The 15,342-nt window shown below is 41.5% G+C and overlaps 2 protein-coding genes across 6 annotated transcripts in view; one reads left to right on the forward strand and one right to left on the reverse strand.

The window, feature by feature from the left end:
• The window catches only part of LOC134414273 (trypsin-like), a 62,793-nt gene extending 61,485 nt beyond the window's left edge, over window positions 1-1,308 (reverse strand). For all 3 annotated transcript variants that reach the window (XM_063148593.1, XM_063148602.1, XM_063148599.1), the window contains exon 1: window positions 1,141-1,308. The gene's annotated coding sequence lies outside the window, so the exon portion shown is untranslated. The remainder of the gene's footprint in view (window positions 1-1,140) is intronic.
• Window positions 1-15,342, forward strand: part of PRMT8 (protein arginine methyltransferase 8) — a 58,197-nt gene that overhangs the window by 662 nt on the left and 42,193 nt on the right. For all 3 annotated transcript variants that reach the window (XM_063148590.1, XM_063148592.1, XM_063148589.1), the window contains exon 2: window positions 377-520. In XM_063148590.1, coding sequence (XP_063004660.1) covers window positions 446-520 — 75 coding nt within the window. In that variant the 5' untranslated portion in view covers window positions 377-445. The remainder of the gene's footprint in view (window positions 1-376; window positions 521-15,342) is intronic.

The raw sequence follows: 15,342 nt of genomic DNA on the forward strand, positions 1-15,342 counted from the left end.
CTCTGGCTCCCTCTGCCTCTGGAAGAGTAGCCACAGGACACAAAGATGCCCAGCTGGTCACTGCACGCCCAAGTTCAGTTTAGCTGGTGCTTCTCTCCTGTTTAGCCTGACTGCTTTCTATGAAGGGGAGGACTCATAGCCCGACAGCCTTTTAGTTTAACCTGAAGAGTGTGTGCCGCCTCTCTCTGCCCACCCCAAGAACTCGCTGGAGGTGGAGGAGAGGGGAGAAAGAGGAGGACTTGAAAGTGCCTGAGGAGCTCCCGATGCTAAGAGGAGACAAACATTCCTGTGGACGACGCAGAAAGGACAAAGCTGACTGATTTATTGCTGTTTTCCATATTTTTTTTTTATCTCCCTGTCCTCTGGCGCACACCAGTGTTTGGAGATCTTTGAAAACACAAACCAAAACACCAGCCCCGAAGCCCCAACCCCTTGGCTAGCTCTTATGGGAATGAAACACTCCTCCCGCTGCCTGCTCCTAAGGAGGAAAATGGCGGAGAACGCTGCCGACAGCACCGAGGTGAGTGAGGATGCGAGCCGGGGCCGGCGCCGCGCTCCCCCAGCCCCGAGCCCTGATCCCCGGGCAGAAGCAGCAGGAAGTGCGGAACAACTTTCCCGGCCCCTCCGGCCAGCTCCTGCCTGCCGTGCTGCTGTGGTTTCCTGCATTCGCCCCCCCCCCCCCTCCCCCCCATTCCCGCCCCCCGGCTCCCTCCGTTCCCCCTGGGCAGGGAAGTTTGCCCGGCGCCAGCGCTCGGGGCCGCCCGGGGCCGCCGCTTCCCGGGAAGTTGGGCGGCCGTGCGGAGCGCCGGCTGCGGGGCAGCGGGGGAGGGCGGCGGTGATTCGGGTGCTGGGCACGCCGAAAGGGACAGACTGTCTCTTGCGGCAGCACCTTGGCCAGCTCCCCGTGCTTTCCGCCGGCAGCCTTGGCTGGGATCGTTTGGGGCCACTTTAGGAGCATCCGTGTCTCTGCAGCATCCTGGATATTACCAGAGCGAAGCTGCCCGAGGTGGGGGCTGTCCGGCTGGCCTGGGCAGTGCCGAAAATAGCTTTGCACTGCCTTCAGGCCGGGAGGGTACCCTGCGAGGTCTCAGGTTTTCTGCAAGAAATCCACCCCATCCCCGCCGCTCCCCCACCCGTTACCTTCTGCTTCCTCAACACTGGGGTTGAGCAGCCCCTGTTTACTTGTCTGGGGCTGTCTTGACCTCACTGAGACTTCTCAGGGCATACAGCAGTGTGCGAAGTCTCAGGTCTGGAAAAGCAGAAGGATGCAGGATGCAGTCCCAGCATCTCTGCGAGCGTGTGAGAAGGAGACAGGCGAAAGTGCGAGCGTGTGCCAAACTCGCTGTTTCTATTAATAGACTGTGCCTAGCACTCTGACTGAACACTTAACACATGCTTTAGCAAGATGCAGCACAGCCATGCACAGACCCCACGGACACTGCAGCCCAAACAACTTTACAGCTTTGCCCTTGCAGGGGCAGCACTGAACCTTCTCCCCAGTTACCCCACAGAGGGAATAAAGAGCAAAACCTGCTGTGAACACATGACTATTCCATTCTTTATTATTTCCACATCTCTGCCTAATGCCTCCTTCTTTCAGTTAGTCCTCCCAGTAGGTGTCCTGCTCGCTCATGAATTCCATCCACATTTCTCTTCACAATAGTGTCCTCTCTGCTTGACCTTCATAAATGTGCCTCCTTTGCCATGCCAGGTGAAGAGCGAAATTTTCTTAAATGAATATGATGTAAGCACTAAGTCTAAGAACATGCCTGCCACTGCACTACAACCCCATAGAGTACTGCTTGCAGAGAGGCATCTATAAATAGCAAGAAGTCTGGCTGCACATCTGTAAACTGTCGTAGTCCTGACAGCGCATATTGCATTATAGGTCCCAGGATCCCAGGACAGGATTGCAACAAGAAATGTACAAGCACAGACAGTTCCTTTCAAAGCCATTTTTGTCAATGGAAATTGTTTTTAGCCAGGGAAAATAGGTGAAAATAGCTTTTTAAAGATTCCTCTTCTATTTCATTCACTCTTACCACATTTTTATTGTTTAATCAATTTTTCCTGCTTGTGTAATGCTGCACACACTGCAATGTCATTTTATGGAGAAAGATTTTTTAAAATAAAAACAAATTCATTCCAATGCTGCATACAGTTTAGGAGAATATTAAAACGCCGTGCTTCGTCTCCTCAGAGTATCCATCAGTGACAGACTTGTGAAATGAGAGTGAAAATATTGCAGATGAGGCATATCCTGCTCCACTTCTACCTTCAGAAAATCAGAAGGGATACATTTGTAACCTCTGCCTGGATATTTTTTATTTTATTAATGTTCATATTTCTGATATGGACTGAGAGCAGTTGTCTGTCTGCATATGTGCAGAGATAGAAGTGCACCAAGCAAAATATGCCAAGACCTGTGAAGCTCTTTTACTCGTCAAGCATCTATATTTAGCAAAGCCATATGATATCAGTTTGACCTTCAAACCTGTATTTCTCTAACTTTCTCCTGAAGTTAACAAATAGGTGTGACAGAAGGAATACAGGACAAAATATCTCACTTTTGGACTTAGCACAGTGTCAGAGAAAGTCAGGAACTGGTATAAATTTGCTTCATTTGAAACAAATGGGGTACCAGTAGTACTCATTATTTGGTATTAAATTCCTGAAGAATTTTGATGTCACAGTCCTATAGGCATGATATAAACAGAACCAGCAGTAATGAGATGAAGAATTAAAACATTTAACAACTTGTCAGAATGCCATACTACAAACTTATTCCAAAGACCTTCTGGTTCTTGCTTAGATTGATTTGACCCAATTTACTTGTGTTACAGCTTCATAGTATATTTTTCGTGTTTCAGGGTTGGTTTTTTTTTTAATCTACCACAACTGAGAGCATTTATTCAAAGTTTTGGTCAAATATGGTAAGTAAACTCTTTCAGTTGTAGGGCAGTTTAAAACAATCCATTAAGTCAATGAACATGGACACTGCATGAAAAGCTTTGTATTCCCTTGACTACCCTCTGTTGCCCATGCTACCTCTTCAGCCTAAAGAGCTTAAAGAAATGATGAGAACAGGCACAGACAAGGAAAATACAAAGCTACAGTAAGACAGCACTCACTGTTTCCTTAAGCAAAAATACAGAATAGAAAAGCAATTGCTCACTAGCATCACTTTCCAGTCAAGGAAGACGCCTCGTGTCACCAGGAAACTTAGAGGGGTGCGCTCCCATGGTTCCAGCTGTACAGACATTCACATCACTGGTATCCCCACAGCCTTATATCTTGATACAAAACATGGTCAAGTGAGTCCAAGTGTTGCCACCGGTGCTGTTGGGCCTTGGATCAGAATATCAGAACTATCAAAATGGTTTTGCAGTTTATTTCACTGATAACAGCCTGATATCAGTCTATCTGCCAGAGTTTACGTAGGACCAGTGGTTTGTTGTATGTGTTTATAGGATCCTGAGAATACACAGTGTTTTGTATAAAAATAAAAGTCAAGGGGAAAAAAAAACCTAAGATGTTTCTATTTAGACCCTCACTAAATGCCACGGGGTCTTACTGGTAGGAAACTTGCCAGAATGGTTTCAGATCCATGTCTGCAGCACACAAGGAAAAAAGATGCAGAAAATCTTTACACCCCATGGCCATTGCATGAATATTAAGAGGTGTTCCACCGGAACAAAAGCTTGAGAATCTCTCCTCAAGATACAAGAATGAATCTCTGTATCTTTAGTCATGAAAGGAGGCTTGTCTAAATAAAACAGGACTGTTTGCATAAATAACAGATGCAGAATTGCATTCTCTGCAAATAATTAAAGACACTCTGACAGAAAGCAAAGTAAAAGAGAAACTATTCTTTGTAGAACATACGCACAAAGGTTCTGCAAAATTCATGGTGCTGACCTGCTGTAGATTTTGGGTTATGGGTTTTTTAAATGTATTATTTGAAATCCTAATCAATAGTAGGCCTGATATCAGTGATGGAGAAAAAATTATTTCACAAGAAGTGTGCCTGACTGTAACTTGTGAACCTGTGCTAGGTCAAGGGAACACAACCATAAAATCATAGAATAATTTGAGTTGGAAGGAAAATTTAAGATCATCTACTCCCCTACCTTGCCATGGGGTGGATATCTTCAACTTGACCACATTGCTCAGAGCCCCATCCAACCTGACATTGAATGTTTTCATGGATGGAGTGTTAATCACCTCTCTGGGCAACCTGTGCCAGTGTTTCATCATCCTCATTGTCAAAAATTTCTTCCTTATGTCTTGTCTATATTTAAATCTAGTCTAAATCGACCCTCTTTTAGTTTAAACCATTATCCTTGTCCTGTCACAACAGGTCCTGCTGCAAAGTTTGTCCCCATCTTTCTCACAGGCCCCCTTTAAGTACTGAGAATGTGCAATAACCACAAAGTGCTGCAATAGCACCAAGTGCCAGGGTTTATGTGCACATCCGAAAGATATGTACCTGTGACAGGCTAGTGTCTGACTGAAACAATCCTAGAACTTGAAACTGATTTGGTTTTGTACAATCTTAATTGCTCAGTAACTTCATAAAAAACTATTCTTGTGCTGAAGACTTCACAGTCTATAGAGAGAAAAGATTCTTGTCTCATTGCTAAGAATAGAGAGATCAGTTAATTTATTTATGGTAGCATAATGGAGTCCTCCCAGAATGACCTATTATGCAAACCTTGGGCTTTGGTTAGATTTGGGGTAGCATGCCTAATAGATATTATTCCCTAAACAGATGAATAAAGTGGATTCAGGATTATGTGATGTGGGTCAGCAAAGGTTACTGACTGTTCTGTTGTCAGAAGTGGGGAGGTTAAAGTGTTCCATCTGCATGAAATCCAGTCATAACACTATTGAGGGGGGGAAAAAAGATAGAATCTATTGAAACCAAGAGCTTCTATTTGTGATTTATGAGTAGGAAGAGGGATTTCTCCTTAATAAGTTACCAAAGTAGAAATTAAGAGAAGCAGAGCAGGAATGTGTGTAACATAGAAAATTGGTCTGAATTTGTTCTCTAAACCAAAGTTTTGCTCCTGGTTGTTGTGCTGGGTGATGTTGCAGACAGAATTAATTCTCTCTAAGCTTTTCCCTTCATTCTAGTGGAGTCTATGGTTCATTAGTGAGAGGTCTTGTAGAAATTTCTTTTTTGGTGTTATTAAATTGCTTAGAACAGCATATATGAATGAACACTAATGAGTGGGTGAGGTTTACCCAAGAGAGAAATGGCACTGCTGTTTGGTCTACATCTTATACTAACAGAAGTCACAAGAGGTCTGGCCTGGTGTCCCAGAGACAGCTGAGGAGGCAGTTTGTAACACAAATTTCAACCTTACTGGGTGCCCACATGCCTGTGTCACTTATCTTTGAACAGGAAAGGTTGTGGGTTGTGGGTGTGTGCAAGGGGTGTAGGTGAGCTACAGAGGCCAGACCACCAGCTCGTGACCCAGAGGTGTTGTGCTGCTGACAGGGCAGTCAGAAAGCTGACCCAGGATGTCAGGGCTTCACTGAGGGTGTAGCCAAATTCCCAAGGGGTGCAGAGGCAGCTCTGAGTTAAAGCAGGGCGTATTCCACCTCCCACACATTTTGATCCTTTACAATGCTCCTACTAGAACTGAGTTGCCCATGCTATTAGACTAGTAAAAGGTACTAGTACAAGGTAGTTCTAGCCTAGTCATAGGGGCTTTTTTTGGTTTCCAGCCAATTCAAGAGTGGGGGAGCAGAAATATGGCTCTGAGCCACCTTCTACAACTTCAGCTGTGCAGAACATTAATTTAGCTCAGCTGAAGACAGAGTTAAGTGCATTGCAATCCTTTCTCAAATTTAATACTAAAAGTTCAAGGTATTGACCATGGTATTTTGGCCCCATTGAAGAAATAGATTTTAGTTGGCATTAATAATAGAGATAGGATGAAGAAACACTTATGCTCAAGTAAAGAGTAACAGCAATCACTCAAAGCAGAGTTTCCAGATAAACATATTTTATCATTGTTCATCCTCTGCCAGCATAGGGTTGTTTTAGTATCAAGACTAGGATTTTTAGAAAGGGTCTGGTTCGTATTGGTGACATCATGGGCCAAATCCCATTGTGTCCTTGTGCCAATGCTAAAAGAGGACTTCCATGCTAGTAAGCAGGCTTTAGTGACACTTTTTTTTCAATCTCAGTTTGTGAAAAGCACAAAATTCTTCACAGAAGGGCACAAGATATTCTGTAGATGATAGATTTTGTAATTGTTCTACATCCATACAAAAAGTGAGCTTAGCAAGAGTGATTCACATGCCTTCCAGAGCTCCATCCTGATTGTGAAAGATGAAGGCTTGTGCCTTTACTGGTAAAGGCAGAGCATAGAAATACTTAAAGATAAAAAAGCATTGAACCTATTCTTTTCATAAGATTTTGGCTCAGCCTTTCTGAGTTTGCGACAAAGTTCAATCCCTTGTCAGGTGAGATAATGAACAGTTTAAGCGGGTGAATAATGAAATTTGTTGCTCCTACCTCTGATTCCACAGAGAATTCTGTGTACCTGCTGCCCTGATCACTAGTTTTGATTCTGTCTTTATTTTGATCTAGAAGTTTTGGATAAAATGGGTCTTTTCCATATTTTTCTTTTTTTCTTTGGGAGTAACCTCTAATTAACAGAAACAAAAACCACTCACCTCAAGGAAGCAAAGAGGAGATTACCCAATGTGGCTGAGTTGATGACCACAATGGTGTCTTCCTCCTGCCAGAATGGAGCAATTGTTGATTAATCACAGCCTACCTGGATCCTTCCTGTGTCCTTGAACAGTTCCTGGCTGGCTTCATGAAGTTTTTTGGCATGTTATTTCTTTAAGGGTCTTGCATGGGAGTTGAGTCACTTCACAGCAATGGTGAGAGAATGGGCACTGTTTAATTCTTACTATTTCTCTTTTAAGCTGAGAGTAAACTTGTGGAGGGGCAGGTACTGATCTCTTCACTCTTGTGATCAGTGACAGGATTTGAAGGAGCAGCATGAAGCTGAGTCAGGAAAGGCTTAGGCTGGATATCTGGATATCAGGATATCAGGAAAGGTTTTCTACCCAAAGGGTGGCTGGGCACTGGAACAGCTCTCCAGGGCAGTGGTCACAGCACCGAGCCTGACAGAGTTCAAGAAGTGTTTGGACAACACTCTCAGGCACATGGTGCGATTTTTGGGGATGTCCTTGTGCAGGGCCAGGAGCAGGACTCGATGACCTGATGGGTCCCTTCCAACTCAGCTTATTCTATGATGCTATGACTTTGCAGTTCTGTGATTGATTCTATGATTTAAAAGGTACAGTAAGGTCAAGGATGATAGCTTTACATATTTCTTATATGCTAGATTTGCTAAGTCCCAGTTCTGAAAAATAAAGAACCCCAAAATTTTAAAAGGCATGTACAATGCTGTCTTTTCCATGATCTACGTAATTGCAAAAATGGAAACTCACTTTAAAAATCTGGAACAGAAAATCTATTTATCTTCATTTTATTGCATCAACAATTCAGAGATTTAAAGACCAGAATTGGAAATAAGGCAGATTCATTTTCAAATGCACTCACTGCCAAGTTCACTTTTCTGAAAATTCTGTTAAGTGCAGAAATTAAAGATAATTTTCCTTGGTACTTTGAGAGTGAAATACTAGGTGATCATAAATAAAATCTCAATGTTTTTCTTTCCAAAATGAACAGAGTATTTTAGTAATAAAACGTTTGAAAGGATATTAAAGTGAGCAAAAATTGTTTAGCCGAAATTTTTGACAGAGAAACAATAAAGAAGGTGAAGAGATACCATTCTCCCTCAGTTAAAATATCCTGTCCTGCAGTACATGCTTTTGGAAGTTTGTGAGTATTGAGGGACTGTACCTGGCTCCTTTCCTCACAGAGTGAATTCTTGTTTAAAAAGAGCCATTACCACTTTTTCTAACCATTGCTCACAAAAAAAGCAGTTCCTTAAGCTCTTAAAATTTTCCTTTTTTTTTTTTTTTTTTTTTTTTTTTTTTTGAGGAGGGGGAACCCACCTTGGAAGAAGGGCATGGAGGTGGATATTTTCTAAGACATTGTTTGATAGTGTCCAGAGGAGAGCAACGAAACTAATAAAGGGCTTGGAACACAAGCCATACGAAGAGCGACTAAGGGAGCTGGGGTTGTTCAGCCTGGAGAAAAGGAGACTAAGGGGTGACCTCATCACTCTCTACAACTTCCTGAAGGGTGGCTGTAGTGAGCTGGGGGTCGGCCTCTTTCTCCGGGCGACAACGGACAGAACAAGAGGACACAGTCTCAAGTTGCGTCAAGGTAGATGTAAGTTAGAAGTAAGAAGAAAATACTTCACAGAAAGAGTGGTCAGAAACTGGAATCATTTACCCAGTGAGGTGGTGGAGGCATCATCCCTTGAAGAATTTAAAAAAAGACTGGATGTGGCACTTGCTGCCATGATCTAGCTGAACGGTTAGAACATCGGCTGGACTAGATGATCTTATAGGTCTCTTCCAGTCTTGAAATTCTGTGATTCTGTGATTCTGTGATACCACTGTCGTCCTCAGCTTTTCCTGGTGCCAAACTCTTTACCATAGTGCAGCTGGCAAGCTTCCCATTCAGCATTCTCTTTGGTCTAGAGCACACACTTCAGTTCCTTGTCCTGTGCTCTCCTTGTCCTGTCCCAAGGTACCAGGTGCATCTGAGACATTCTGCCACAATTCCCCCCATTCCCCCTTTTTGAAAGAAAAAGTAGCAATTCTGTCTCTCATGTCAATATGGTGAAAGTCAACATCTACTGGCTGGGAAGCAGTAGTATGTTGTAGTACTGCAAGAAGTAGTGTTGAACTGCTCCCTCAGTGGCCACAAAGCACACTTGGGGTCATGTGTGGCCTCCCAGTTCTCCTGTCCTGCTTGTCCTTTTTTGGCCAGACAGCTTATGTTTCATTGCTTCCAATGGGACCAGGAAGGCTCAGACCTGGTCTCAGAGACCAGAATCATGTGTGACCTAGACAGGGCCTTCCAAGAACAGTCCACCAGTTCAAACTTATTTCTGCTTTGGACCTTAATTTCTCATTTACATGGGAAGATAGGAGATGTTGCCATCTGTTTCAGTTTTTGGTTGTGTCCATGTGCTGTTCATCAGTCTATTGTGAAATTTGACCCCAGCTTGGGAGAAAGACCAACTACTGATATTCTTTTCCTTAGTCACAATCAGCAAAGTAATGTATCCTTCCTATAACTCATTCTGAACTACTGCTATTGAAGGACCAAAGATCTCATGATTTTGCCCCATAGTAGACATTAACTTGTCTGAAGTACAGGATTTGTATGTTTTTATTTTACTCTAATATGATTTACATTAGGACATATCAGGAGTAACACCTCTGAGTCCTATAAAAATAGGGATCCCTGTGGTGTGGCAAACCAGATGTGTTGATTTGAACAAGCTTCTGCAGACCATCTCATGCAACCGCACGGCCAGGGTAGAACAGTCACCAGCATTAGATCATGTTGGCCATTGCTGTCTCTGGCCAAGTCTTAAAAATCTCCAAGCACAGAGATTCCACTGCCTCTCTGGCTAACCTCTTCCAGTGCTGCACCCTCAGCAGACCTCACAGAGGACAAGTTTTTCTTATTGTCCTATCTGAACCTCAATAATTGCAGCTTGTGACCTATTCACCTCATTATCTCATCTGCTGCTATTTAGAAGAGTTCTCTTCTATATTCTTTGTAACTATCTTTCAAGTACTTGCAGGTGCTGTTAAACTGTCCTTTTGTGTCCTCTTTCACAAATCAAGTTCAGCACATGGTAATCTCTTCTTACAGGTCCTCTTCTCAGGCCCATGACCATTGCATTGTATAGTTTCTTGTTTACCTCTTTTTAACCAAAGGCTGTGCAGAAATTGTTATGAGAATGGAAAGGAAGAATATTTTCCTAAATGAAAAAACATAATAGAAGACTAACTGCTTAATGCACATGGCCAAGTAGTGTCAACAAAGTGTATTTTCCAGAAATCCCCTGTTACAGAGCCCAGCTGTATATCTGGCATGTTTTACTTCAGTGTTTTGGGTCAGTAGCTTCATATTTACCCTGGAAAGAGAGGTCAAATGTAAAAAGTAACATTTTTCTTGCAAATTACTTCTTACCCACAGTTTGCATTTGGTCTAAGTGTGCATGTGGAACAGCTGTTTCAGGGGGAAATAAAAGAGATAGAGTTAACCACACCACAATATAGTTGTCTCCTTAGGAAGCACAGTGTTTTAAACCTAATTAAGATTAGCCAAATTTTGTAGGAGCAGGGGGTGTTCTGCAGTTGCTAGGGATGCTTGCCTCTTGTTGAGCCTTAAAAAAGGGTAAGGGCCATCATTACCCTTCCAGTTTCATTGGCTTTGGTAAAACACAGTAAATCCTCTGTGAGCCTGAAGCAGACCAAGGATGGATGCAAAATAGCAAAACTGAGATAAGAAACACTTATTGGGCAAAGAAGACAAAGAAAGGGAACAGATTTTAGTGTGCAAGAAAGTATGTTGCAGACTGAAATTTCAGCTGAATCCTTTTCAGCTCTGTGTAAGTTTGCTGATTTCTTTGATTCTTTGGATTAGAAGAGGCAAATGTAAAGTTACCCTTAAGTGAAAGCCCTGCTCTGGAAAATATTGTATTTATGTATTACTATATTTAGCCATGTAACAGAAGGCTTTGCAAATTTACTGGAGGTCAAACTATATAGATTATTTTGTGAAGCTGGAAAAGAAAAGGCAAGAGAGACAAAAGGCAGTCAGGAAAGTGGGTGAGCAGGTGGAGGGAGGGAAAAAAAGGGAGGGAGGGAGGGAGGGAGGGAGGGAGGGAGGAAGGAAGGAAGGAAGGAAGGAAGGAAGGAAGGAAGGAAGGAAGGAAGGAAGGAAGGAAGGAAGGAAGGAAGGAAGGAAGGAAGGAAGGAAGGAAGGAAGGAAGGAAGGAAGGAAGGAAGGAAGGAAGGAAGGAAGGAAGGAAGGAAGGAAGGAAGGAAGGAAGGAAGGAAGGAAGGAAGGAAGGAAGGAAGGAAGGAAGGAAGGAAGGAAGGAAGGAAGGAAGGAAGGAAGGAAGGAAGGAAGGAAGGAAGGAAGGAAGGAAGGAAGGAAGGAAGGAAGGAAGGAAGGAAGGAAGGGGAAGAGATGGGGAAATAGAGTCAAAATACAGAGAAAAAAAGGAACAGTAGAAATACTTAAATTCATTATCAAAAAATCACAAAATCACTGTGTGGCTCCTTGAAGACTGTTCTTATCAGTAAAGGCCAAGGTGAAGAAAGCACTGAGTACCTTGGCCTTTTCCTCATCCACTGTCCCCAGGGCCCCTGCTCCATTTAGCCTCAGGCCCACATTTTCCTTAGCCTCGCTTTTGGTGCCTGTGTACTTGTAGATCATTATTCCATTGTCAGGTTTAACAAATGTCAGGAATCAAGGAGCTGTAGGCAGAGGTAGCAGGAGGCCTTCAGAGGAGTGAATCAATTTACCCTTTTACAGCCTGTCAATAAGGAAATAGCAGGGGGAGTTGCCATAGCCTGTAAGGTCTAATGCAAATCTCAATTTCTCTGTCAAAGTGAATAAGCCCAACATTCACTGCTCTTTGACAAATTAGTCAGTTATGAAATAAGAAGAGACAGTATGTAGTTCTAGGCCTGTGATTCACCCCCACCAACCACGAAAAAAGAACGAACATAACAGAAAAAAACAAGACTCTTTTAAATTAGTTATCAAAGTATGTATTTTAAAGCTTCTTTGCAATTCTCTGTTAAAATTTGCCTTTATCAGCATTGTCTCACAAATGATTAAATCAATTGGTAATCTCAGAAATAAGTGATTTACAATACTGTGAGAGAGACTCTGCCAGTGGAAACTTGTCACCAACTCTTACACCTTTGCACACACACCTGAGACCCACCCCAATGTCCACTCCATCGAGTGGAAGCAGGACAAAGTGCAATATTCCTCACTCGTCTCCATGCCAGGGTTCCGAGCAGCAGCTCAGCTCCAGCTCACCTCATCTCACCTCACAGGCACATTGTCATCGCTGAATTTAACATATTACTGTAAAGATCATTTCCCAGCTCGCTGTTCAACTACATTACCCTGCTATTAATATCTAAATTGCTGAATCTTTATATTCTGTTAAATCCAAAAGCTGATTGCACTTTCCAGGGCTGTTCAAAGCATGTGTCCTGCTACCTATCTGAATTTCTTATTCAGCATCAAGAGATTAATTCAAGCCTCCAGTGCCAAACTCCATCTCACACTTCTTAGATTTTTCAAACATACTTTAATGAATAATAATACTAGCACCATGACAGTGTGTATACTGCTTAATGAAGTATATTTTGCCTAACAAGATTGTAAAACTAGGCCAATGGGTTTATATTTATTTTTTCTCCGTATTTGACATTCAGTTTCTGTCCTGCTTTTCTAAGAGACATTTTTCATCAGATAAAATTAATGGAAGGCAAAGATGTATAAGGATTTTAAGTAAAGAAGGTGCTCGCACTCATGACTGTGAGATTTTCATGAAAATGTGAAACTATCCTCATAGCCTCAATACCACTGTTTTATTGATGATAAAATCTCTATGCCATCTTTCTATCTTTTTAGATCTGTTTCTTTCTCAACAGAAAAACAATAAGCTTCTCAGTGCTCATAAAATATCTCTATGTTACTTTGTAAAAGGGAAGGCAAAAGTATTTATGTTTGCAAGACTTATCTCCACCTGGTAAAACTGAGTATTCTAACCATGCCTACTAAAAAACAAAAGTATTCTCAGCTCAAGACAGGTTTACCCTCATGTAAATCTAGCAATTTCAGCAGAATTATTTTTGATTTATATAGATTCAAAACCAGCTCACGTCTTTATATAAAATTATATTTAAAAGGATGAATCACCAGTGGTTTTGCTCAAGAATAGAGTTTTCATCATTCTATTTCACAATTGTGTAAAAATGTTAAGAGCATACTTTTTTGTATTGCTTTCTTAACCATATTTAAAAGATAGGTGTAAGATACCAAAAGCTTATTTGATCATTAACACAAAGCTATAAAAGCCTGGTTTACATCAACACCATTATCAATTGCTTCTTTTCAAATACACAGTGTAGATATCTTTTTAACATAAATCACTGAACATCGCTGAACATTTCAATGAATGTTTGATTAATAATGCAAGAAATGCTGAACACACTGGTTTGCTCATGTGTGTCAGTAGCACTCAGCATGATTATTCATTGTAGAATCAAGTCCATACCAGCAGGGTATTTAAAAACACTCCTCATCTACCTTGTATAATATGGAGCAAGAGTAATTCTGCTGAAACTAGAGGTATTACCTTTGTTCTGCATGCTAGATACATACCCATTTTCTTAAATGACTGCTGAAAACACATTGAAGTCAATTATGGCATTTGCAGCTCTCCTGGGAAAAAATGTGTTACCAAGTCTGGAACTGACAGGTTTTTAATCTCAGTCTCTTCCAATTAAATTTTTCACACTGGGTAAACTAACCAAATAACACTTAATGGCCAAATATGAGCAAGTGTATTTCATTAGGCTAAATTTACAGGGTGGTTAGGAACATATATGTTGTCCTTGCTATAAATGTGGACTAGTCTCACAAATACACAGCATTTTCTTTGTAGTCTGCCGAAAGATCAGTATTTCTTTGTCCATTGCTAAGCAGACTGTCGTGGTTTCACCCCAGTTGGCAACTAAGTACCACACAGCTGCTCCTTCACTCCTTTTCTTCCCCAGGGAGATGGGGAGGAGAATCAGGAGAAGAAGAAAGGAAGCAAAACTCATGACCTAAGAAGAATTTGATAATTGAAAGAATTTAAAATACAATAATAACAACATTGCTATTAATACTTCTACTACTACTACTAATAATAATAATAACTTCAATAAAATGGAGAGAGAGAGAGACAAACAAGTGATGCACAATGTAGTTTCTCACCACAGACTGCTGCCCAGCCCATCCCTGAGCAGCAATCATGGCTCCCAGCCATCTCAGCCCAGTTTAGGCACTGAGCTGATGTTCAGTGGAATATCCCTTCAGCCAGCTGGGGTCAGCTGTCCTGGCTGTGCTTCCACCCAGATTCTTTTGCACCTGCTCACTGACAGGGCATGAGACACTGAAAAGTCCTTGTCTTAGAGCAAGCAACAACCAAAACATCAGTCTGGTTCTCACACTAAATCCAGAACACAGCACTGTGCCAGCTACTAAGAAAATGTACTCTGTCCCAGCTGAAACCAGGAGGAAGACTTACAAGTAGCTTTCCTTTACATGGGCATTTTAAACCTCAAATTTAAATTTAATTAGCTGCTTTAACATGGTTATAAAATAACATCACCATTAAAAAAACCATTGATGCCCAGTGTAGTTACAAAATCTGATAAATAATGAACTGCCATAAGATATTCAGTCACACAACAATTTCTTCTCTGACACTATTCCAAACCAAGAAAGTTACTCCACTCCCCATCTTATAATTAAAATGCAAATGTGATGCATAACCCTAATTCTGAGTGAGCAGGACTATACTATATTATGCTTCTTCATAATTCAATAACTGCCTTGACATTGTGCTCATTTGTCATTTCAGCCATGCAGTTCCTTAAAGACACATTAAGATGCTTGCTTACAAAATTGCTTAGCAGGTATATGTGTGTGCAGACATATACTCACAATGTTTTACACTTACATAAAATTCAAACTGGATATTGTGTCATGACTTCCATTTCTTTGTGCACCTGTGTTAGTTTTACTAAAACTGTGTCAGAGAAGACACAGCTATGCCTGTGTGGGCTCAAACACTGTAAAGTGACGAAATCCTGGTAAAAGTTTTATACCACATCCAGTGTTGGTATATATACGTATACATATACATTTATATGTTGATAGAGAAACTCTGTGTTTAAAAAAGTAGTTTCATGGAAAAGTCCGACTTTTTATTTTTTTATATCCTTTGTATTCACTATGTTCCTCTGTATGGGTGTTGTGACAAAATTCAGTTTAGATGTGGAGGATCACAGGAAGGTGAACCCTTCCATTTCAAGTTCCAAACCAATCTCATATTTTACATATAATACCACCTGAGCTGAAGTAAGGTTAAATTCAACTAACTTGGTGAGCTGTTAGTAATACAAGCCCCCAGTGTAGAAAGGGAGAACTTAAATATATTTGTCCCTTTGAGTTTAGATCACTTCCAAGCATTCACACATTTGATTCAGCAATTAAATGTAGTTGGTCTTGTTTTCTTAAACTCTGTAACACCTACGCATCTCATAGCTCATAGAGATGCCCACCTGGCTCCTGGGCTC

The sequence above is a fragment of the Melospiza melodia genome, chromosome 2 (assembly GCF_035770615.1).
Source record: "Melospiza melodia melodia isolate bMelMel2 chromosome 2, bMelMel2.pri, whole genome shotgun sequence".
Taxonomy (NCBI): domain Eukaryota; kingdom Metazoa; phylum Chordata; class Aves; order Passeriformes; family Passerellidae; genus Melospiza; species Melospiza melodia.